Here is a 24,839-nt window from a genome sequence, read left to right as displayed (position 1 = left end):
GCGCGCATGCTGCTTTTTTGTGCAAGTGAAATAGATCAAGGACAAACATCTGGCACCTCTTGGCTAGTTGTTCATGGGGGTGTCTGGGCTAACAGGGCTGTTTTTGTTTGTCTCCTTTTTAACCTTGTTTTAAGGCACTATTTTATGAGTTATTTAGATTGTTTGTTACAGCACAAAAAGACTGGTAAAAGTACTTGGCCTCTGCAAGAAATATATAAAGTGAATTTTTCTAGATATTAAGGTCAAGAGTTTTATCTTTGCTTAGTGAGTCATTTATTTGTGATTTGATTTTTAAAAAAGTGTTCACAAGTAGGAATTACTTCAATGTTCTAGTTTTGGGTTATGTTTGATAGAAGCAGATTGAGACCTGAGATGTAAAAACAGGAGAATATAAAAAAAAAAAAACAGCAATAATAATGTTTTTTTTATGGAAGGGATGGGTATGGAGAACTAGTTATTAGCAAATCAGTTATTATACAAATATAAATGAAATAATAAAACATCAAGAGTGCAAGAGGAAACTAGGACTTGAGAACTAAGAATAATTCGATCAGTCCAACATTTTTATGTCAGTATTTGTCCTTTATTTGAATAAAACACATCAAATGCAGACAACTGAAGGTATGACTTTAAAGGCCAAATGGTTGGTGACTTGTTGGACAACATATTCCACAGGGGATCCTTGCTCTGTTGCCAATGGTGTTTTAAGAAGCCCAGTACGGAGGACCATTGATCTTAGGAAACCCAAGGTACTTCAATATCCTTGCTATAAAGTCCTGGTTCAAGGAAATGTTCATTCTTATGGCCAATGTGCCAGATTCACTTAAAGAGGTTTACAGTAGCTTGCATGTAAGCTTCTTGCTTTACAAAACTAATGACATTTAACAACTGATACCAAGATGATTACCTTAAGTCTCTCTTCTCGCTTAGCTGTGCACTAAGTGTAAGTATGTCCAATGTTTGTCCAGTAAGTTGGTTCTTTAAGCTCCATGAAAAAGGAACCCAGTTGACCATGATGAGTTCACCTTAAGGTTAAATCAGCTCTTTCTTTATTTATCCCTACATGTGTTTTTTAATTTGTTGCTGGCATTCTCTAAAATCAAGAGAATGTTATGGTTCTTATTTGTTGTGACTCTGAGTTTTCAGTTTTCTGTCATCAGTTGTTTTGTTTTTATTTTCCATGATCTTCAAGCATTCTTTATTTACTCTCTGTTGCCCCCTTGTGATTGTTTTCTATCCCCTTGGATTCCCTCTTGCCAGTTCCACCCACACCTGCTCCCCATTCAGCTCGTTAGTCCAACCTTTTGTTTGGTTTTCCTTAAATACTCCCCCTCTGCAGTCACTCAGTGCTGGTTCCTTCTTGTTGCTGTATTGTCTACTCTGCTTGTCTCTCCCCGGCTCCTCAGACTCGTTTTTTCCCCTGATGTCTCCATGGTTTTGGTTTGTTTAATATTTCAAGTTGGATTTTTGGATTTCTGCCTCTGCTACCTTTGGTCTGCCATTAAACCTCTCAGAACTCATCTCTGCTTCACTCGTCTCTGCATCTGGGTCCTCGAGCAACCTCACCACCCATTGTTGACAGAGAATGTTGCTTAAACTGCTAATTAGGGCTGAAACAATCAGATTCATCGGGATTAACAGTTTATTGAAATAATCGTCAACTAATTTAGTAATCAATTAATCGTTAACGTGAGTAAAAATACTGTAAAACACGCATTTAGTTGACAGAGTCACCCACTTAAGAATAGGAATTATATCAAAATTGTAAAAAAGACATTTAATAATTTTGTATTTAAAGGAATAGTACACCCAAAACATGATTAGCCTTCATTTTCTACTCACCCCCATGCTGAACAAAACTCTGGAGTACTTTTTTGATATCTCAAATGCATCTGGAGATCTGGGAGGCTTCTTGCTGTCTGCTGACATTCAAATAATGGAGGTCTATGGCGCCCGAGACAGAAAGGTCCACAAAAGTCCACAAAAACTTGTCAATATTCCTCCATACTGCTCGTCCAATGTAATCCAAGTGTCCTGAGTGGGTAGCATCCAGAATTTACTCGAAACGAAGTCATTTAGAACGTTTTAGAGCCTAAACAGTAGTGTATAGGATTTCCTAATAGCGCCCCCATGCGCGCTCACGATTCTACGGAAGCCGGCAGACCAAACCAGCGCATTCAGCTCGGCAAAGAACTCATGCTCTTCCTCAACACTGAAGTCCTCAGACATTTTTCTTTCGTTGTTTCTTTCTTTGCACAGGTAAACAGCACATTTCTTCTTTTACGCTTGCATTATCGGCAGACCAGACGCTGAATGCGCACTTTCTTCCGGTTTGGTCTGCCGGCTTCCGTAGAATCGTGAGCGCGCATGGGGGCGCTATTAGGAAATCCTATACACTACTGTTTATGCTCTAAAAACATTCTAAATGACTTCGTTTCGAGTAAATTCTGGATGCTACCCACTCAGGACACTTGGATTACATTGGACGAGCAGTATGGAGGAATATTGACACGTTTTTGTGGACTTTTATGGACCTTTCTGTCTCGGGCGCCATGGACCTCCATTATTTGAATGTCAGCAGACAGCAAGAAGCCTCCCAGATCTCCAGATGCATTTGAGATATCAAAAAAGTACTCCAGAGTGTTGTTCAGCATGGGGGTGAGTAGAAAATGAAGGCTAATCATGTTTTGGGTGTACTATTCCTTTAAGATTAAAATTATGTTTTCATCTGTCAATATGCTCTATACAGAACTCCTCAAGTGGAAAAGGTTTAGTTTCACATGGATTATTTTCATAAAAATATTTTTTAAGGAACCTTTGGCTATCAGAATTTTAATTGGATTAATAATTAACAGATTAATCGATTTGCAAAATAATCCTGAGTTGCAGCCCTACTGCTAATTTTAATCTAATTCTGATAAAATAATGCCATCTTTTGAAGGAAAACTAAACAATGGTTTTGCTCACCAATGAACACCCATTGGTGAGGTGATGGTGTGTCACATTGGAGGTAGATGAGTTGAAAGGAGGTGAAAATATTAAGTTTTATCAGATGATGTTCATCAGAAGGAAGGGAGTGTAGAATAAACGTCATGCTTCTTGAATTGAAATTAATTACATTTCCTACCACTATGTCCTCATGAGTTTGATTTCTGTGATAAATATATTTTATTCAGGTAGGTTAAACCCAGAAAAAAGTCTAAAACATATAGACCATCACAAGTGATAATGTACTCAGATAAGTATACCACAGGTTATAAACTTGCACATTAACAACTAAAAATGAACCCAAGTGGTTAAAGGCTGTACAAATACAAGCTGACCTGACGATTCCAGAAACAAGAAATGAGACAGTTTGGGAGAAAAGTTTGAAAACAATCTTAATGCGTTAATCCCACATGCCATGCTAAACTCATACTGAGAGGTTTTAAGCCACTTGAGTGATCACTTCTTCTAACTCTCCAATGATTTCTATGCAAGCCTTGTTCTAAGATACATGTTTTAGAGAAGTGATGATATAATGGTGGACAGATGTTAAAACATCCTAATCTTTCCCAAGACACTTATCTGCCAGCATTAGGTGCCCGTCCTTTCTGTATGGTCATACACGTCTGTTTAGTAGCTGAACAATGATTGACTGGCTATGACACTTGACATAAATCAATGTGACAACAGCTGACTCACTTGCTGATAAAGCATTCAGAGGTAGCTCAACAAAATATATTAGGGTGAAAACAAATAAGGGACTCAAAGGTCCCCACACTAACCAGCCTGTCTCTACAAGGGCAGGTACAGATGCAATGCTTTACACATGGTGATCCTGTTGTGTTATCTTTATTTTCTATTATTTAAAAAAAAAAGTATTTTGCAGGTATTTTTCCTTTAATGTTGGTGGAGTAATACGTGTACAAAACAAAATTTAAGTTTAGTTAGCTAGAGGTTTTATTTTGTTTATTCATTGATAGATTCTATAAGTTATATACGTTCCCACAATTTCCCAGTTGTAAGACAATAAAGGGGTTTTTCTATTTTCCTGTTAAAAATATTAAAAATCATTATAGGTTGAAAGATAAAGGTAATTACTGGAGAAACAAAAAACATTTCTCTGTTGAATTACTTTTCATTCCTTTGATAGTTTAACACTTAATTTCAACTGGACTGTTTTATGCATTTATTTGTTTTTGATTTTATAATAAGTTTTAGATTTGAAAATGGGGTTTTTACACTGTCGACCAAGTAAGTCGCTCATATCTAAGATGCGGTTTATCAATGTTGTCTGACAAGCTTAAAAAAATTGGGGCTCCTCAATGGTCTATATTTGGATTTTTTTCTTTTCATTATGCAATAGCGATTTTCTTTACACACAGATGATGCAGTTACTTTTACTGAAAGACAAAAATCCTATCTAGGGTCTGCAGGTGTTATGAGACCCTAAATTTAACAGCTCTTTTTTTTGTTGAATGTGTAGAAGATACTGTGAATGTATTTTTTTCATTTTATTTCTTTGTCAATTTATCAGATACACACTAATTTATTTCTGGGAAATAAATAATTTAAACTTCTTGAATAATTAGTATACAAAGTGTCCAGCTTAACTTCTTACTTGGTGCATCAGGATAATATCAGAATAAATTAATATAAGCATATTGATTTGGGGCAAATCAGTTTCTCTCGGACACATGATGTGGTTATGGTGTTTTTACCTCCATAGTCTCTGTTTAGTTCCACTTCATTTAAGGTAATAGGGGAGAGCTTTTATCTTTTAAAAAACTTTGAAAGCTTTACATGTGTCACTTGATTCTACAGGGTTTATTAGGTTTTTAGCCGTACCTCCTCCGAATAATTGTAGTACATACAGATCAGTAGACAGTCCTTACTTGGACTTTAAGGGAAAATAATACTTTTTCTGTTTTAAGGAACAATTAAGTACTCGCCAGCATTTTCAATATGTTTAATGTGTGCAATAGTTTGGGATTAGAATCCTTGTTTTTCAGCAAAAAACCTTTCATTTGTAATGATTAGGTGCAACACCTCTTTAAAGTTGCATATCCTTATTATGTTTGATTTTTCCAATAGCTGTTTATGTTTTAAAGGTTTGGACATACATTAGTTAAACACTATTTAAATTGTATAACCAAATCCCTAAACCTGACATCCACTTAAGTCCAGTTTAGGTTTTTTGTCTTTTAAATGAGATAAAACAAAAAAGAACTACAACTACTGTGAGAAGTATTGTTTCTTTTTTTTTCAGATTCTGACATTTCTTCTCTCCCGAAATTCAGCAAACCAGAGTCTACTGACTCCACCACATCATTGTTTATTAACCAACAATCTCAAACATCATATGAACTCTAAATAGACCGGCTATTCTTTCACCTCAAACTATAAATGTTTCTTAGACATAAACAAGATAATTCTTATTTCCATATTTTACCGCTCATTTGGAAATGCAACTGAAATGCGACTGTAACACAGGGAAATAAATAATATATGCATTTTTTGTCCCAGTTACTATTTTATATTGTGTTGTGTAAGTGCTAAATGCATGCTTTATTCTTTTAAAGTAAAGGTAGCTTTTAGATGTATTTTGCAAAAGGGTAAAGAAATAGTCAATTTTCTTAAGAGTTATAACTTTTAAATTCACTATTTTATAAGCCTCCACAGTGACCTTTAAACCCTGTGATGTTTAACCTGTTGACTCTCAGTAGGCCAATCTTCATTTTAATCTACTGTAACTATACCTAAGACTACTGTTTTCTGCTCTATTTAAACAGCCAGAGTTTTATTTTTGCCTTATCATTAACATCCATTTGTTTAAGACTACCTAGAATGGATTAATGCTTCTTTAAACAGTTACTAATAATATGGGAGAGCATATTTAATTTCATGTTTTAGTTACAACATTTTAATGATTAATTATTTCCATCATATTTCCTTTGGTTATAAATATAAACCAAAGACCTGTTCCTGGGTTATAATGACATCCAAAGTGCCCTGTTTCCATAGCAGCAGAGAGTGGCATCATAAAGAGAAGGGGGGTCCAAATCCGATTTTGATATCGGAAATCACTCTGATTTCAACACAAAAAGAAATATCGGAATATATCCGCCTGCATCTAAAATCTCTGATATAATTGAGCTGAGTTTATTTAACCCATTGTTTGATAATACATGGGTCAACATTGGTTGCTTTCATATTTATTGTTTAATATTTCTCTCTTGTGGAGTTATATCACTAAATCAAGTATTTTTTAGCTTTGCACACTACAAAACATGTAATACAAGTGTGTATGATTTCTGCTCATATTGTATCAGATCAATATTGTTATCAGTCAATACCAAAGAGCTGCAATATTGGTATCGTATCTGGAATTTCAACAATATATTGGTCACTATGATCACCATTAAATGTAATCTCCATGCTAAGTAGTTTTTTACAAGCAAGGCAGAAGAAAAATACATCTGTGTCTAATAACATTAGAAATGGAGATTGCTTAACTTTTAGAGATACATGCTTTTTTCAACTGAGGATAGGATTAGATTGAGTTCGGAAACAAGAGGAGGTCTGATATGAAAGAAAAGACAGGGTTCCTCCAAAGTATTAAAAAATTTAAAGAGTCGAGAAAAACAAAAATTGTGTTTAAAACATGCAAAAACATAGGCAATGGGGCATTTTATGACACTCAGCAAACAGTTTTTTATTGCTGCTGCTTGGGGATTTATTGTACCCTGAAATAAGACTTTGACTTACACATTTAAAAGTAAATGTTTTTTAGTCTGGTTTAAAAAATAAAGTTCTTGAAATCAGGAACAGAGTGGACAGTTTTAAATGATAAATGGGAAGGATCCCTTAAATGTTAATACATGGATAAACAGCTAATGCTTTCAAAAGTTGCTTTTTAAGGTTAGTTTTAGAATAACTGGCAGACTATGAATAGGAAACCTATGTTCTTTACATAATGTCCATGTCCTGGATATAAGGGCATAGTCATAGTTAGGAAACCTTAGAATCCCATCTTTGTTTTTTGCAGATGACTGGATCCTGTTGGCGTCTTTAAACAATGACCTTCAGTGGAATCCATTCTATTTGTGCCAATCAGTCCATAGTCTCTTCATTGTATTGATCCCTTCCTGAATCCCTTTAAAAAGTAACTTAAAGCATCTAAACTCATGGGTGTGTCCCAGGAAAGCAACTCCCCCCTTTTTTAATTAGATAACTCTTTATCATTCTAAAGATAATTCTTCTCTAATGAGTTTGACTCCAATGCATTGTTTATTTGTTGTCGTTTGCTTATGGTTAAAACAAAAATAAAGTGAAAATCATTTCGTACTGGATCACCATCATGAGGAGCAGCAGGCAAAGAGGGAGGTGGGGGGGGCAGGGGGTAGAAGAATTAGCGTTAAGTATATGTAACCATGGTAACCACTTCATTTTGAGCGCAAGTATACAGCAAGACTTTCGGTCTCCAGATATGAATATCATTTTAAGTGTTCCTCTGAGATCCTGGGCTGCTGCGCTTTCGACAGAAGAAGAGGAAAAAACATTGATGGAAAGATGAAAGCGCGCTGAATTATGAGCAGTACCACCCGCTTTGGTTGTATTCAGATGCTAGATTTAATGGCGTTTCTATTTAAGTGTAGCCAAACAGACCTTGATTCCTGTAAAAGTTATTACTCTTTAAATGGAGTTTGTAAAGACTCAGAGGCTATTTTCCACCCTTAAGTGCATGAGCTGGATGAATCAATTTGTGAATAATTTTCTCAGTGCGGGTACTGGGGAGAGCCTCTTCAAGTGCAAAAAAGCCATTAGGTTTAGTCATTCATTTGTTCATTGCCAACCTCTATTCCCTCTTTTCTCTGTGAATCCCCTGTGCCATTTTACCATCAAACCCTTTTCAGCCACCCTTTCCTCTCTCTCAGTCTCTTCATCTCTCTGTCATCCTTCCTCCACCACGCTCTCTTTCATTACCCCCGTGGTGTTGACCATGTGTGAATGGGGCTGAATGATGGGTGGGAGGACGCACGCCAGGGGTAGTTACACATCTGCATGGCACATACAAACACACTCGCTCAGGAATACGTGCACGCACCCACCAGGGATGCTGGTGGATGCGTGCGGAGGGATGGGGAGGAGGATGAGTCACTCTGCGCGACACATGGCACGCTCACAGGAGGCTGCATCCGATTTAATATGACACTAACAAACACACACAGAAATGTAGACGCAGACGACTTTTACTTAGAGGCGTGATTGATGATGGTAATGCATCATGTTAACGAGCATGGTTTGCCTTTCTGTTCCTGTTGTCCATTAAGTGAGTGTGTGTTTTTGTCCGTAATGCAGAAACTTTGCATTTTTGTGTGTTAAAGTGTGTGTGGCGGCATGCTTGGTCTGATAAGGTTTTTCATTAGTCTTTCCTGTAAACAGCCTGATTGCTCCGGCTCCGTCCTCTGTCATCTTCAGTTTCTCTGCCTTGATTGTCCTGTGCTGTTTTTTGTTGTTGTTGTTTGCTTTGATTAGAGACGTTAATCTTAGTTGACCTCTAAATTCAATTTGATTACGTTTTTTTAGCCCATGTTTTAAATCATCTTTAGCTCCATTCACTCAGTAAGCCATACATTAAGTCCACATAATTACATCCATTATAAACCACATCACAGGCATTATGGTTTACATATATCTCACTCTTTTTTTTTGATTAGCACTATCAGGGATCACCCTCATTTGTAGCAATTGTTTTGTAAAGTTGAGGCTAAAATTTACACAGATCCTTTTTACCTGATGCCAAACACCAAAATATGTGTGTAACAGTGTAGGGGTGCTTTGAACTTCTCTGAATTGTACACTATATAATTTCAACTACAAACCTATGTGTGTTTTAACAAATTTTACCTGTTTTTTTCAATGTCTTGTTGAAAAAGAAAAACCAGAAAAGCATGGCGTTTTTTTCATCCAATGTTCTTTTGTCATATAAAGATCAGGATATTATAGGCTGGACTGAGAGTTTCTATAAACAGCAGTTTTTAAGCCTTGACCTTATGTTTTTTTCTGATTACTCTATTTATTTTACCTGCTTCCCCATCTCTATTGAAAAAAACTAAACCTCCAAGCATCATGCTGTCTCCACCATTCTCTGTTCAGTGTGCTGTTTCTGTAAGTCAAACTTCAGGGTTTTTTTTTTTCCTATTTGACCAGACCAACTCCATTGCCTTTGTGATTAAGCCTTTCTTAGCCAGTGAATTTAGGTTGAGGGTCATGTCTTGAAATTGACATGTCCTCTTAAATTTGAAAAGTTTTCAATACTTATCATAACCCACCCCTGCTTTAAACTTCCTCACAGCTTTATTTCTGACCTGTCTGCCGCATTTGCTAATCTTTCTCGCTGCTGTTTCCTTCCAAATGTCCTTTAACAAACCTCTGAGGGGTTTAAAGAACATATAGACTTGGTGATCAGAAATGACCATAGCCATAACCTTGGATGGATGACAGAATGGATGGATGTTACATATGAGAAGACTCAGATAATGTGTTTTCTAACTATATATAGGAAAAATAATTTACTGTTTCCATCACAACGTTGTATTGGAAAAGTTGCTTCTGGCCGATGTTTGCTGAAATTGCATTTACAGTTGCTGTAGCTTCTTATGACTCTACCACTCAAACACCACTTTACATTTTTATGTTTTCGTGCTGTTTTAAAAAGAATCAGATATTGTGTTATAGGCATAGAGAACTAATTTTGCTTAGTAATTGTGTGGCATGCACTGTAAAATACTGTGAACCCTAATCTGAAACACAGACTAAGATCCCTGCCCTGCTGGTGCAAAGCCAGTGGAGGTGCTTTTTATGTAACTGTATATAGTATATACACACATGGAAAAAATGTTTTTACGCCTAATTTAATGATAACAAAATCCTCTAATGGTCACAAAAATTACTTTAATTTGACTAAATTAATATGAAATCAGAATTCTTTAAAAATTAATAAATGAAAGTCAGACATTGCTATTGATCAATTGCTTTAACAGCATAACTAAAAATACCTATGAAATAGGCCTGAACAAGAATGATTATACCCTTAACTTAATATTTTGTTGCACAACCTTTTGAATCAATCACTGAAATCAAATGGTTCCTGTAGATAGAGGTTCTGCTTCTTTCAACAAGTATTTTTGTCCATTCCTCATGAGCAAGTGGCTCCAGTTGTTTCAGCGTTTAAGGGTGCCTAATCCAGATGTTTTAGCTCCTTCCAAAGATGCTCAATAGAATTCAGGTAAGGGCTAATACATAGAATCATAGTCAAATGTTATCCTCTTAGTCATTCTTTTGTGTTTTTAGCTTTGTGTTTTAGGACCAAGCTTTCTGACAATGAGCAGCATATTTCTCTCTAGAACCCCTTGACAGTCTTGAGATGTCATTGTACCATTTAGAGAATTAAGACAACTTTGTAGCAGATGAGGCAAAGAAGCCCCAGAACATTAAAGAGCTTCCCCCACGTGTCACAGTAGGGTCAGTGTTCTATTTTGATAAGATTAATTTTTCCATCTGTGAACATAGAGCTGATGAGTTTTGGTAAAAAGTTCATTTTCTTTCTAATCTGTCCAAAAGGTATTCTCCCAGAATCTTTGTGGTTTATTATAATGTAGTTTGGCAAATTCCAGTCTGACCTTTTAGGATTTATTTTCAACAATAGTGTCATTGCTGACCATCTCCTATTAAGTGCACTTTGGTTAAAACAAGGGTGGCCGATGAGATCTGTCATTGATGTTGCTGTAGCACCTTTAACCTCTTTAAAAGTTTTTATGGGCTCTTTTGTTGCCATCCATGTTATCCGTCTCTTTGATTTGTCATCTGTTTTCCTCCAGCTGCCCTGTCCAGGGAGGTTGGCTCCACTTCCATGGATCTTACCACTGCATGAAAAGTGAGATTTTCGTCCCCGTAAACTCCCGCAGATCTGCCTGATTTTCGTCAGTTTCCGACAATTTGCAACCCGTGCTTGTCCGCGTTTGTCGTGCCACAAATTGTCGGAAACGTACCGTGACGTATGTGGAGAGCGATCAGCTGTACTAATGGCCCTAATTAGCATATGAATGCAGCAAACCCGCGCGGCTGGCCAGGTCTGGCTTGAATAACCTTCTCAGTATTGGCTGAAACCACTATTCTCAAACAAATGAAATCGCTCGTGATTGGCAGCAAAACCACACGTGGCCACGCCAGGCTTTAATTTTCTTACTGAGTATTGGACGGAACCACTTCTTTTTAAACAAGTAAAGTCGCTCGTGATTGGTTGGCATATATATATATTTACATATATATATTTATTCATATATATATATATATATATATATATATATATATATTTATTCATTCATATATTTATTCATTCATATATTTATTCATTCATATGGTGTGTATTTATGTTATCCTACACTACTACACAATTATTATGCTACCATCAAGGACATGAATGAATTTATACAGGAAATGAACATTTGCCAGGAAGCTGTTTATGCAAAGAAAGAGCTTTATTAAAACACACACAACTATATACAACGCGTATCCAAACACATGCGTTTCTAAAAATTAAAAGTCCGTGAACGGTCCGTTTGCTTCCTCGGGGTTGGAGGTAACTGGCAGCATTCCCTCCGAGGCAGGTCCGATGTGCAGACGCCTACTGTGCGTGGCTCTGTACTTCGGCATCGCTTCTAACCGGGACTGCAGCTTAACACATAGTTCAGAGGGATCCGGCCTACGAAATGGCGGCGACCGTACAATCCATCCAGAGACACCGCTGACGACGGCGGACTTCCAGAGTTCCACTTCCTCATCTGCCAGCACACTCTGCCTCGCTTTCAGCAGCTGAAAAAAAAAACAATGAATCAGCGCACTGCGTATGGACACAACACATCTATTAATGCACCTGAAAAATAGTCACCAAATAAAGTCTTACCCTCTTTCTTCTGGCCCGACTCCGAGCAGATAGCCTCCGCACGCAGCGTGTTGGCTGGCAGCGTATATCTGAAGCTCCTGCGTACCGTCTGAAAATACGTCTTACAGGCAGCTGGAAAACAATTAAATGAGAGTGGTATAAATAAAAAATCAAACGCAAGTCACAGTAACAAGGAAGGAGAAAACATTAAAACAAGTCACTTACACACAATGTCGTCTTTATCAACATCGTGCAAATCTGGACTTGCTGATTATGGCTCCGAGCAAAAAGGAGGTCTGTGAAAACAAAATGGAAAGCTATGATCGGTATCCATCCGTATCCATTGCCTTTTACCGCAGAATGAAAGCATATTCTTTAAATCTTACCCTTGCTCCGGTTCATAGCGCCTGCAATTAGTCTCCGAGTTGTTAAGACGGCGTACTGCTTCCTGTAAATCACAAAAAATACACTTTAATAAAGCTTGTTCTTGCAAGGCTAGGCTAGATAGGCTAATAGCTAGGCTGCTATTAGCCATAGCTCAGGCTAGGCCGCTTTTAGCTTAGCAGGCAGTAATCGAACATATATTTACCGCTAGCATCTCTTCTTTGAGTTCGTCTTGTTCGATGCAGAGTCGCCATCGCGTCCAAGAGGAGTTTTACCCCGAAATCCCACATACTCCGTCTGCGCTCCGCTCCGCTGCGCTCCAGACCGCCTGCTCAAAGCAAAGCCTACAGCCGCCGCTGTTGCTCCGTCCCCTCCGCTCTGAGTTCCTTGGAGATCGTAGAGGGCATGCGCCAGATGAACCAGGGTTTCCGCGGATCATTAAAAATAATTACAATTCATAATTCTTTTTTTAATCAAGGCCTTAATTGGCACTAAAATTAATTAAATATGTTTATCGTTGCATTTATGATTCTTTAATAAAAATGCTTCTAAAAACAATTTCGTCAGATATTATATCGCTATTAATTTGCGTGGAACTGTTTATAAAGCCGTATGTTCGGAAAGGAAGCTCGAGGCGGAGAAAAAGCTAGAGAATATATATACGTATATATGTGTGTGTGTGTGTGTGTTTACATACATACAGGAGTCAAGGAACTCTGCTTACAGCTCCTTCATATTTCATGTACGCTAATAACTTGTGTACATGGTTCTTGTTGATGGCATTAAAATCATTTCTAATAGCATTAAAATAGCATTAAATTAGAGTCACTCATTCCTGTATGAACCCTGTGAACGCTTAATTTAATATGACGTATTAAAAAAATCCCACCATCATCCAGCATATGTTCAGTTTCTGCCCAAATATATATATATATATATTTTTTTAGATTTTTGTAACAGAGATAAGGATAATTCAAAACTGCTTTTTTTTTTTTTTTATGAACTTGTTCTCTACAACTTAGCATCTCTTTTCATTCCTGTAATAAGAAGTTTCTTTTAACTGGATTTGATTAAACTTTAAGTCCCTCGGTATAAAATAAATATTTTAATGGAGATGAGAAATCTGCTTCCTGGTTGGTGAATAACCAATAGTTTGGATCCAATCATTTAAATAAACGGTGTTAGTTTTTTTTTTTTTATATATATATATAAGAATTGTGCTATAATTTCTAGTCACCGATCTGTTGCTGCTATATTTTAATTTGACGAACCGGAATTTGTCGATGTTCTTTTTCCTGTTTGGTGCGATTGCAATTGCGGATCTTGACCTGGCCAGACCGTATGACCACAGTGTACCAATCTTCTCATGGCTACTTCCAACAGGATAATGCGCCATGTTATAAAGTGAATCATCTCAGACTCATTTCTTGAAACTTTTCCACTTAAGTAATTGTGAATTGAGCATATTGACAGACAATATTTTATTTTTTATCTTAAATGCAAATTTTTTTAAAAATAATTACTGCTCTAAATGTATTGCTCTGTCAGCTAAAGATCTGTTTTGGTCTCTATACTTTAATTAAATAAATCAATTCAAGCTAAAATGTAAGAGGCTATACTGAGCCGGATCTCTTTGTATCAGAGATTTTCTTCCTCAGAAAGATGTCACTTGGGGTAAAACCCCCCCTGCAACCCTGGTTTGCATTTGTATAGCTCACAGCATGTTCATTTACATGTTAAAGCCTCCCCTAGAATTCCATGGGGGGGAGGCATGGGGGGAACACTGCCTAAGAAATTCCACGTCAATTTCTGACAATTTACGGGAGTTTGCGACGAAGCCTGCAAATTGCCGTAAACTGCCGCTAACCTGAAGTTCCACGACAATCTACAGTGCCGTATATTGACGAAAATCCCACTTTTCATGCAGTGTACATTTCTGAATAATATGTGCAAATGTAGTTGGGAAGGGTCTTATAGCTTTAACATTCTTGTCTATGATTTTCTCTCTAATCTTCTGACACAACTCTTTCATACTATTCCTTTGGTCCATGTTGAGCGTGGTACACACCACCTCACCAAGCAGCACAGTGACTACATGTAGTCCTACATACAGGCCCACATACTGATTACGAGCTTGTTGGCACCTGTGATGCATATTAATGGAAACACCTTGATTTAAAGTGTCTCTTTTGTCACATTATATTCAGTCTTTTGCCCAGGCCTAGTTCACAAATGTATTCTTTAGAACTTGTTTATTAGTTCTGTTGAAGCATGGTTGAAAAATTATTTCTGAATTTCATTTGTTATTTTTCATAGAATTTTTATTGATCATATTTTCTCAGATTTAAGTTTCCTCTGGGTTTATTTCATGAAATGAGGGGTACTAACAACATTGTCCACATGTGTAGATACCTGATACTAAGAAAGTAATCTGCTTTGCTGTAAGCATAATAATTGACACCTGATACACTTTTCAAATCTTGTGTTTATGGTTGCAATTGTAGAAACCATTGGAAAAAACAGCTTTATTAAAACAAAAGTGGGGATTTAAACTGTTGTGTTTTGTTCCTGTTTTTTTTTTTTTTTTTTTTCTGCAGGGACATTCAGAGGTGTATGTAAGAAGATTGATCACTTTCCAGAGGATGCTGACTATGAAGCGGATGCTGCTGAATACCTCCTACGTGAGTGATCATTCCTACTTTAACCGGTCTAGAAAAGTATCATGAAATATTAGTTCTAGTTTTCACAATCCTTCCTTGATGTTACTGTTCAGCCTAAGTTTTACAGTGAAATGTTATTTGAGTTTAACAAGTTCCTAAGAAATCAATTAATCCTTATTTCCGGGTGTCCAAGATTGAAGATCAATACAACTGCTTTCTTTTAAAAACAGATCAAAGGGTGAGAAAATTAAGGAAACAAACTTGTGACTTCTGACCTACATTATGAACACATACATATGCTCTGAACTGAGAAAACAGGAACCCTAAAGAACTGTTTACACTCTGTTATGTTCAATATAACCCATTTTGCTGCAGTACAGTACTTGTCTCTTGCTAAAAGAAGCCATCTTTTCCCACCCATTCTATTGCATTAAGACTACTACTTTATTTGAATATTATTGACCACTGTATCCAGACAGTGTGATGAACATTTCATGAACCTCTTTGTCAGAATCGTCTCCCAAGGCATACAGACAAAGAGAAGTGTCAGGCATCCATCATGGGTCCACCGTTGTTCTACCTTAAAATGCTTCCATTTGGATCTTTTATAGCCACACACAACCTAGCCTTTCACTGCGATACAGATGATAAATACACATGGAGCTCTTTAAACCTTAACTTTGTGCGTGTTCTGTTTTTAATCTATCTCCTTTCCCAATCTAAAGCAGCTATAAAGAAGCGTGGAGTCATCTTTGACAGCAGTTGGAGATTTGACAAGTACCCTTACTGTTTGATCTGGGATAGCTTTTATCAACTGCGTATTTTTACAAAGGTTAAACTGTTTATAAATTGATTTGATCTCGTGAAAAGTATTTTCATATTTTTAGGTTCGAGAATTAACAATTGCAACACACTATGTCGATGTCTCCTAGTTGTCAATCATGTGTTTTTGGTAGGTTCAAAGGGCTGCTGCTCACTTTTTGATCCCGCACATCATTCGAGTCTTCTTTTTCTAGTCAGTGGCTTCCCATTTCTTTTAGAATTGATTTTAAATTGTTGTCTTGTGTTATTAATGCCCTTACGGCTCTTGCGCTTCAATACTTAACTGAGCTATTGTGCATTTGAAACTCAACATGGGCCTTTAGGTAAATAAAGCAGCTCTAGTAAGAAGACTCTAGGTGCAAATGGTTTTTTGACCTCTTCAGTCTCTGGGCCCAGGCGCTGGAACAAATTATACTTCTCATGTCACTTTTGACTTTATGGGTTTTAAGGGCAGGCTTAAACTTGTTTTTTCTACCTGTCATATTTTTACTTTATTCAATTTGTACTTGTTTATTTTTTTTGTTTGCTGTCTTTCATTCTGTTTTCTTTCATGTTGATTTTATGCACAGCACTTAGGTCGCCTTGTGTCTTCTCAGGGGCTATTTACATAAAAGTTGATTGATTAAAAAAATCTAACACCAAAACAGTATAGAAAAAGCTCTACATCTGTGATCTGCTGCACCTGTTTGTCTTCTGAGGGTCCAATGAACCTTTTAAGGACGATATGGCATCATGACCCCTATGATCTATGGGGACTTTAAAAAAAAACGTCTAAAAGTAAGGAGAGCTTTGGACGTTCTAGCAGAATGGTATTTTTTTTTTTAACATATGACCTAAATCCCACCTTCTTATCCCTGGACCTAAACCTTTTCTGTAACTCCTTGATGGCATCAAGATAAACAGTACCAGAATCAAACGGCATTGCTCAGTAAATCTAGTTATTTGATACAGTTTTGTTGAAGCAGAAAGGTGTTTTAGGACATCTGCACCCCACGAATGCAGTTTTTAGAGCTGATTTTAAAAAGATTGTGCTGCCTGTTTGTATCTTTTCAATTTTTTTATAACCTTAGTCTAAAAACTCAGCGGCTGCTCTTGTTTTTCTTTTCTTCCATTTCTGTATATTACAACATTATAGACAGCCTAAGGAAAAGAATGTATTGCTTGACTTTTACATTTATATTTGTAAAATGATGCACATTTAACAGAGGAGACAGTCAAACTTAGCCCCTGCTCAATCTTTTTCCCAATCTAGCCTATTTGGAGATTCTCCATCTCTATTTCTTTTTTTATTAGATGTATAACTTTTAGTAGAGTAGAGTTCCAGCCTTTAAAGATGACTTCCAGGGTCTATGTAATAATTTCTAAGCATGCGGTGTGTTTTACAGATTTTCTGGCAGTATGAAATAGCAAAAAGCATCAAAAGAAAAGAGGGGGAAAAAAGGATTCAGTTAGAGTCTTGTTTTTGATGCTCCACTGAGCAAAGAGCAACAACCGCCTTAGGCAGCCAATTAGCAATCAGGAATCAGATTGTATTGGCCAATAAGAAGCAGGGACCTAGTGACCAGCATTTTGTACAGCCTAGGGTTGTGGGCCAAATGGGCGGGGCTTGTTTGCTGTTTTTTTTGGGTTGATTATTTAGTAGTAATGTTTAAAATGATCATAAAAAAATTATATTGACTTAAAGGCAATACGCTTAAAAGGCATTTTTTTATAATTAGAAATGAGATGCAGTAAAATTATATGCATGTATAAAATAAACCACACAGTTGATTCCTACATAACTGCAGGCAGCCTTCACTGTTTGATCGCATTGAGTGCACATATGGGCCGCTATTTTCACCCCTGCTGCAGCCTCTCTTTCACATTCATCTTCTCTGTTGTTCATTATTTCAGTGTGCATATGTCAGTGTGACTCTCCATCTGTCTTAGTTTTTGGCCATCTTTTCCTTCCCCATCCATCTCTCCCTCTATCTTTCTCTCTAGTTGTGAGGCCCCTGAATGCTTCAACATGTTCTGGATTCAGGTTAAGTCAGGCGTGCATTCCACGTACAGCAACATGTGTGTGTTGAGTGCATGCTGTAAGTGGTGCAGTTTCAGTTGAAACTGCACCACTTACAGCTATCATGGGTGGTATATTAGATCTTTAGAGGTAAAAAATGGAACAGAGGTTTAAAGATTGCACATATAGATTCTTATGTCTGAAATTTAAAAAATTCATGTGAGGGGAAAACACAGGACAGTCAAGAAAGGAGGTAAAAGTTACCATACAGAGACGCCTTCAAAACCATTACATAATAGCCACCTGAGACAAAAATAGTGATGAGAAATTCTGTAGCTTAGATATAATGTAATGTGTGTACAATACAGATGTTAAACCCCAACATATTAACTTGAGTCTTATTTCTGATGTGAAATCCTCATAAAACATCAAAGTAAATAATATAAAGTGAAATATGTGTGAGTCAAATCTTCTTGTTTCCTGTGTGCATGCAGGTGCCGTTCGAGCCTCCAGTATCTTCCCCATCATGAGTGTTGGTCTGTTGTTTCTGGGGGGGCTCTGTGTGGCTGCCAGTGAGTTTTACCGGAGCCGACACAATGTCATCCTCAGCGCAGGAATCTTCTTCGTATCTGCAGGTTAGTCATCACCGTGCATCTACCTCTGTTTGTGAAAGTCAGAGTCCTCTCTCCCTTTTCAGAGCAGGAGTGTGTGGTAATTACCTGTCATCTGTGCCTCGATGTAAAGGGATAAAAGCTGAAAAGCCTCGTTAAAGAACACTTAAACCTGCTTTACCTCAATGTTTAACAATGATTTAATTTATGCTTGTTATCCTTTATGTTATCCTTTTAACAGGTCATTTCACAATTTCCTATTCATTTATTAATTGGTTTAATAAATAAGCCATGTACATAAAAACATTAAAGTCTGAGAGTTAAGAAAGAACTGCACCAGAGTTTTTGCTTCTTAGCTAATTTACATCTGCAGGTTAAGCAAGAAAGGAAAAGCTGAGATAATTAGGATGTTATTACGGGAAAAATTATGAAAGATCCTCTAAGATTACTTAAATGAAATGCCAACCAGAATCCAACGTATATAAAAAAGTACATGACATGCAAAAAGATTCTTTCATATTAAAAAAAGGCAACGCAAGTTTATTTGTTTTCGGTACAAAGACACTTTTAAAATGCTTTACATTAACTAAACAATAATAGAAGGGAAAAAAAGCAAGTAGGAATAAAAGCACATGTTTAACTTAAACAGTCACAGGTAGTTCTAAACAAATGTGTTTTTACTTTGATTTAAAACCGATTTTTTTTGTTTATGTGTTCAGAAATCCAGAAAAATAATCCTTTGAGTGACGCATTGAGTAGATTTTAGGATTTTAAAATTTAAAAATTGTTAAATAATTTTTTATATGCTTTCAATATCAGATAGTTTTGGACTAATCTGATCGTTGCATGATGTTATCAGAGACGAAAACCTTTGACACAACTGCAAATACTAGCATGGAGACATTTAGCATGGACCTAAACTGACAAGTCAGATAAGTATAGCTCTAATCAAGGGAGCACAGCAGAAATATGTTGTAACCCTGACATAATTGCAGAGAGCTCAGGTGATGAAGTATCTGTTGAGGAAGAAATCCTGTTGTTTTCCTTAAGCATTATAGTGAACGTAGCAGAAATGTGGAGGAATTTCTGTGTAGACTCTCAAAATACTATTTTTGGTGGAGTGGAACTTTCATTGTCATCCACAATGAAAATGCTAGTGGCAGCACAATGCTTTGCGGATGCTTTGCATTAATAGCAACAGGGAAACTTGTTGAAAAGAAGACAGAGCAATTTTGAACAAGTTCTCCTTCCCGCAGGACAATATCAGTAAACATTTGGCAGTAGCTTCAATAGAATGGTATATAAAAAAGATCATTTCTTTCATATCCAGATCTAAGTCATATTCAGAATCCAGTCAAAAATGTACGAGTTAATGTTCCAGGAAACCTTTATCTATTCCAGTGCCTTATAGTTGATTTATAAAGATGAATGGGCAACGACATACTACAATAAAGGTAATGGTTTTTTAATATAACTTCATTTTTAGCATGACATAATATTTTGATTACAGTGACAGCTCAAAATCAGACCAACTAAGGAATTTTTAAACATCGATGGCTTCTATTTTTTGATTTAAAAAAAAAAAAACCCTCCCGAACCTTCTGTATATTTCTCATGATTATTTAGAATAAAAAGATCTAGACATTAAAGGGATATTGTGTAAGAATTACTGTCATCTAGCAGTAAAATGGGGGTATTTTTCCAAATGAACACTGAACCCTAGAGCTCACTGCCTCAAACACACATTGTGGCAACGCTCGCCGCCATGTGTGGTAGAGTGGTCTCTACAAGCTGGCATTTACTGTGACAGAGAGCCAACGTTCAATGTGACTTTGAGCTACTAAAGCTACATCAATACTGTACCAACAATGTTGGTGTATTTACAGGATCTACTGTTATGAAATCTAATTAAAGCGAATGGAAAAAGTAAGCTTTACACTAATTTAGGCAGTACAGTTCACTTACTAGCTAAAGAGAAACACGGTGACTTCAGCGTCCCTTTTAAAATCTTTTTCATTAGTTCCTTCCACCTGAAGAAGGTCTGTTTTATGTTTATCCTTTTTTTTTTTTTTTATATATATGTCACGGTTTTTATGTTTTTTTATTTCTCTTTCTCTCTTTCTTGTGGATGGTGAAACCGTTTCTTATGCTGTTGCTGCATATTCATGGTCCTGCTTTGTGCTACAAACTTTCAGTTGTGGGGTTGGCTTAGCGTCTCCAAATGATCTCCACCGCCAATCCTCAATCACACTGAACTAGGGGAAAGGTCTGCGCAATAGTACTATTTTATCTGTACTTTCAAGATGGCAGACTGTCATGGTGCTTCACAAATGGGTGAAGCACCTGCGCGTTCACGACGCTACGGAAGCCGGCAGACCAAACCAGATGAAAGTGCGCATTCAGCGTCTGCTCTGCCGATAATGCAAGCGTAGAAGAAGAAATGTGCTGTTTACCTGTGCAAAGAAAGAAACAACGAAAGAAAAATGTCTGAGGACTTCAGTGTTGAGGAAGAGCATGAGTTCTTTGCCGAGCTGAATGCGCACTTTCATCTGGTTTGGTCTGCCACGGTTTCCGTAGCGTCGTGAACTCGCAGGCGCACGCTTTCAGGAAATCCTATACACTACTGTTTATGCTCTAAAAACATTCTAAATGACTTAGTTTTGAGTAAATTCTGGATGCTACCCACTCAGGACACTTGGAATACATTGGACGAGCAGTATGGAGGAATATTGACACGTTTTTTGTGGACTTTTATGGACCTTTCTGTCTCGGTCACCATAGACCTCCATTATTTGAATGTCAGCATACAGCAAGAAGCCTCCCAGATCTCCAGATGCATTTGAGATATCAAAAAAGTACTCCAGCGTGTTGTTCAGCATGGGGGTGAGTAGAAAATGAAGGCTAATCATGTTTTGGGTGTACTATTCCTTTAAAGGAAAGTGCCTAAATGGTAGTTTTTAGGTGAAGCTGAGTTCAAGTCCAGAGGGTAGAAGGATATTATGCTTTTCATATAAATGTACAAATGCGAACTGCTATCCAAACAAAGAAATACTCTGTGAAGCTGAATACCAAACGTTATGAACAATCACTCATAATGTGAACTCAGCTCCTCTCACAGGGAGTTTCTGGTTCAGGAGAAAGGAGAGGTAACAAGATCAACCAATCAAAAGTGGAACTGGAGTAATGTGAAAATTATGTAATGTCAGACAGCAAATAAAAACCGGATTCAATTTCTTTTTCCAATGGCAATTTTTTTAAGGAATAAAACGATTCATATTAATCCAACTCTTGGTACATGTTATTGTTCAAAAGTGGCTTTGAAGCGTGCATATGCACTAGAGAATAGAAGGGGGTTGTCCGTCTCACATTTGACTCATCCTCCTATAATATATTTTGTCCATGTGTTTCTTCCAGGACTCAGTAACATCATTGGAATTATTGTTTACATCTCAGCCAATTCTGGAGACCCCGGTCAAAGCGACAGCAAGAAGTCCTACTCGTATGGCTGGTCCTTCTACTTCGGCGCCTTGTCCTTCATCATGGCTGAAATGGTAGGCGTGTTAGCGGTGCACATGTTTATCGAGAAGCACCGTAAGCTGCGCGCCAAGTCCCGCACCGAGCTCATAAAGAAGTCCGCATTCAGCCGCATTCCTTCCTACCGTTACCGATTCCGGCGCCGCTCAAGCATGCGTTCCTCCGAGGCTCCCAGCCGAGACACATCACCTCTGGGGAAGGGTGGCTACACTGGGCCGGCTGCCTCAGAGATGCCCATGTACACGCTGAACCCAAGAGAAGCGGGTAATGCAGGCAGCAAACCAGGTGGCGGCATGGGTGGGCTGCTCAACTCAGAGAGGGAGTTCCTCCAGAGCAGCACGCTAACTAAAGACTACAACAAGGACCCCAACCGCAGGACCACGCCAGTCTGAGGGAACATGGCCGAAGATATCATCCCATCAGAGAATCTAATAGAGGGAGGAGGAGAGGAGAAACACACTGGATATCCAAGCAAACAAAGGGAATAGGAAGGGATATGGGGTCATGAAGGGGTTGGTTAATTTTGACTGTGAACTTTTAGCCTTTGAACTGTGAATCCTTTGCCCTCTGAGAGGTTCTCCATGTGTATCGAATGGGTTTGGAGGGAGAAGTTGTTTTCAACTCCACGTATACTTGACATCCATAACCGCTTATAAATGACAGCAACTGTAATCTGGGTTCATAATTTTCATGTCATTAACTGACACATTTTTAAGGAGAACAACAGACTGACGTTGAGGTTACTGGTTTGGTGCAACTTCTCCTGAGAAAACGCAACCAATGTGAAATATAGGAGGAGACCAAAAAGAAGAAAAAATGTAATATGTTGTCTTTAGACCTCTCTCCTCTTGTGCTTTTGGGTAGAAATGGGGGTGTATTAATGAAGGGAACCAGTCACTTTCCAAATAGGGTAATTAAGGGGAGAAAGTTCAACTTATCATGAGGCTAAATTCAATGTTATTTTGGCTGCTTTCAGAAAACAAAAGGGAATATGTGGCATTGTTTATTTCTATATTTGTTTACTGGTTTCGTATCAACTGACCTCAAAGGGAACTGAAACTGAATTGGGCTGATTCCAAACCAGATTACTGAATGCTGGCTGCAGATCAGCTGTTGGAGGGCGAGTAGAAAAGCTAATGCTCAATCCATTGGTGCTTCCTCTCAACTGTGTTTTTCTGCCACTTCTTGATTTATTTTTTACCTAAAACTTCAAGACGACCAGACATCTGTCCGTTTAGCCTTCACAAATCACCTTTTCGCCTTCCATGTTTTTCCCTGTAGCTCCATACTTCACCTCACTGACACCCTCTTTGCACATCCCCTCACCCTACCTTCCCTGTACTTAAAAACAGTAGATTTAGCTTCTGTCTTCCTTGTAGAGTAGTTAGGGGTTTTGGGTGTTATTATTTCAAGGTAAAGTGAGGGAAGGAGTCAGGTATAAGGGAGACCGCTGAGCTGTGAAATATACATTAAGGCAGTGCCAAAAAAAAGCACTTAAATAACAAGAAATTGACTTTTTGTGTCTGCCCGCTACCTCTTGATAAACATATTTCAGACTAATTTAATGTGAAGTTGTTTCTGATTGCTCGGACAACTGTCCAAACTTAAACTGCTAAAGAGACTAAATGCTCCATTAGTTGAAGGAGGAGTCCCTCCAAAGGGGGGGTTCTTATCGGTAAAGTGCTTGGCATTATTTAAAAGGCTTTTAAATGTAACTATTTGAATTTGCAGCAGCATAATCCCATTTTGCAAGTTTTATAAAAAGCCAACTTTTATTTTGAATATATTTACTTAGTGGGAAATGATCCTAATGGCTCAGTTATTGGTATTTAACTAGTAATCTTTTTAAGTTGATCAGAGTTCCTAAGAACTTCTCTGGAACTTTTTTGTGTAGTGATGATATAACACAATTGTCTGTTTTTTTTTTTTTTTTTTTTATTTAAACTACTAAAGTCTGGGCTAAATTAGGACCCTAAAATTTATGCCAGGGATGAGGAGGAAAAAGCACCTCATGGCGAATTTTACAGATATTGGAAGACCAGTGATGCTATGGGGCCCCTTTTCTCTCAAAAAACCTGCTTAACATGTTAGCTTATTTATTTCTATGAACTTATACACTGCAAAAATGTTCTCAAAATGAGTGAAAATTTCTTTAAAATAGTGTATTTACCCTTAATTTTACTAAGAAAATCAGATGATCTGCCAATGGAATGAGCATTTTTCCCTTAAAATAAGATAATTAGAGAATATTCACTTGAAATACGAGACTGCAATAGTTTTTTTCTTATTTTAAACGTAAATTGTCTTATTTCATTGGCAAAGTGGAAGCTCAATTCAAGAAAAAAAAATGCACTCATTTTAAGCAAAAATGACTCTCTTGGATTGTACTTTTTTGCAGTGTAGAAACACTAGGACATGTTCAATAAAATATCTGGCCATCTTACAGTAAACCATACCTTCTGTTAGAAAAATTAATCCTAAACATTTTTGTTCCCACTAAATAAATGTGCTCAGAACAAAGGTTGGATTTTTTTCTCCATTTTTCAACGTAAGGTTATGCTACTGCAGTTAAAAGATTGATTTATTTTATGATTTATAACATCTGTCCCACGGGTTTCCAAGTGGCTGATGGTGTAAAGACAGGTAGAAAGTTGGAACCAAACGAAATCCATGATAACATACCAAAACATGCTGCATTCATTTCAAACCGTGGCCTCATGTGTAAACAGTAAAAACATTAGTAAAAGGATTTCAATTATTTCTAAATCACTCTCGGCATCTTACATCCTAGTGTTTTTTGGAAACTACTTTTTAAATCACTCCTGGGAACCTCTGGCAGGATTCCTAAATAGCTCTTACCAAATTGGACAATTTGATCATATAAAATATGAAAGCAGATG

The 24,839-nt window shown here is 37.3% G+C and overlaps 1 protein-coding gene across 1 annotated transcript in view; it reads left to right on the top strand.

Annotated features, from left to right (window-relative positions):
• Positions 1-24,172, top strand: part of cacng3b (calcium channel, voltage-dependent, gamma subunit 3b) — a 37,732-nt gene extending 13,560 nt beyond the window's left edge. The window contains exons 2-4 of the mRNA XM_038280291.1: positions 14,911-14,994; positions 18,289-18,429; positions 21,820-24,172. Of these exons, the coding sequence (XP_038136219.1) occupies positions 14,911-14,994; positions 18,289-18,429; positions 21,820-22,331 (737 nt within the window). The 3' untranslated portion in view covers positions 22,332-24,172. The remainder of the gene's footprint in view (positions 1-14,910; positions 14,995-18,288; positions 18,430-21,819) is intronic.
• The last annotated feature ends 667 nt before the right edge of the window (positions 24,173-24,839 follow it).

The sequence above is a fragment of the Cyprinodon tularosa genome, unplaced genomic scaffold (assembly GCF_016077235.1).
Source record: "Cyprinodon tularosa strain WSP-4 unplaced genomic scaffold, ASM1607723v1 ctg159, whole genome shotgun sequence".
Lineage (NCBI taxonomy): Eukaryota > Metazoa > Chordata > Actinopteri > Cyprinodontiformes > Cyprinodontidae > Cyprinodon > Cyprinodon tularosa.
This window is presented reverse-complemented; position numbering and strand designations above follow the sequence as displayed.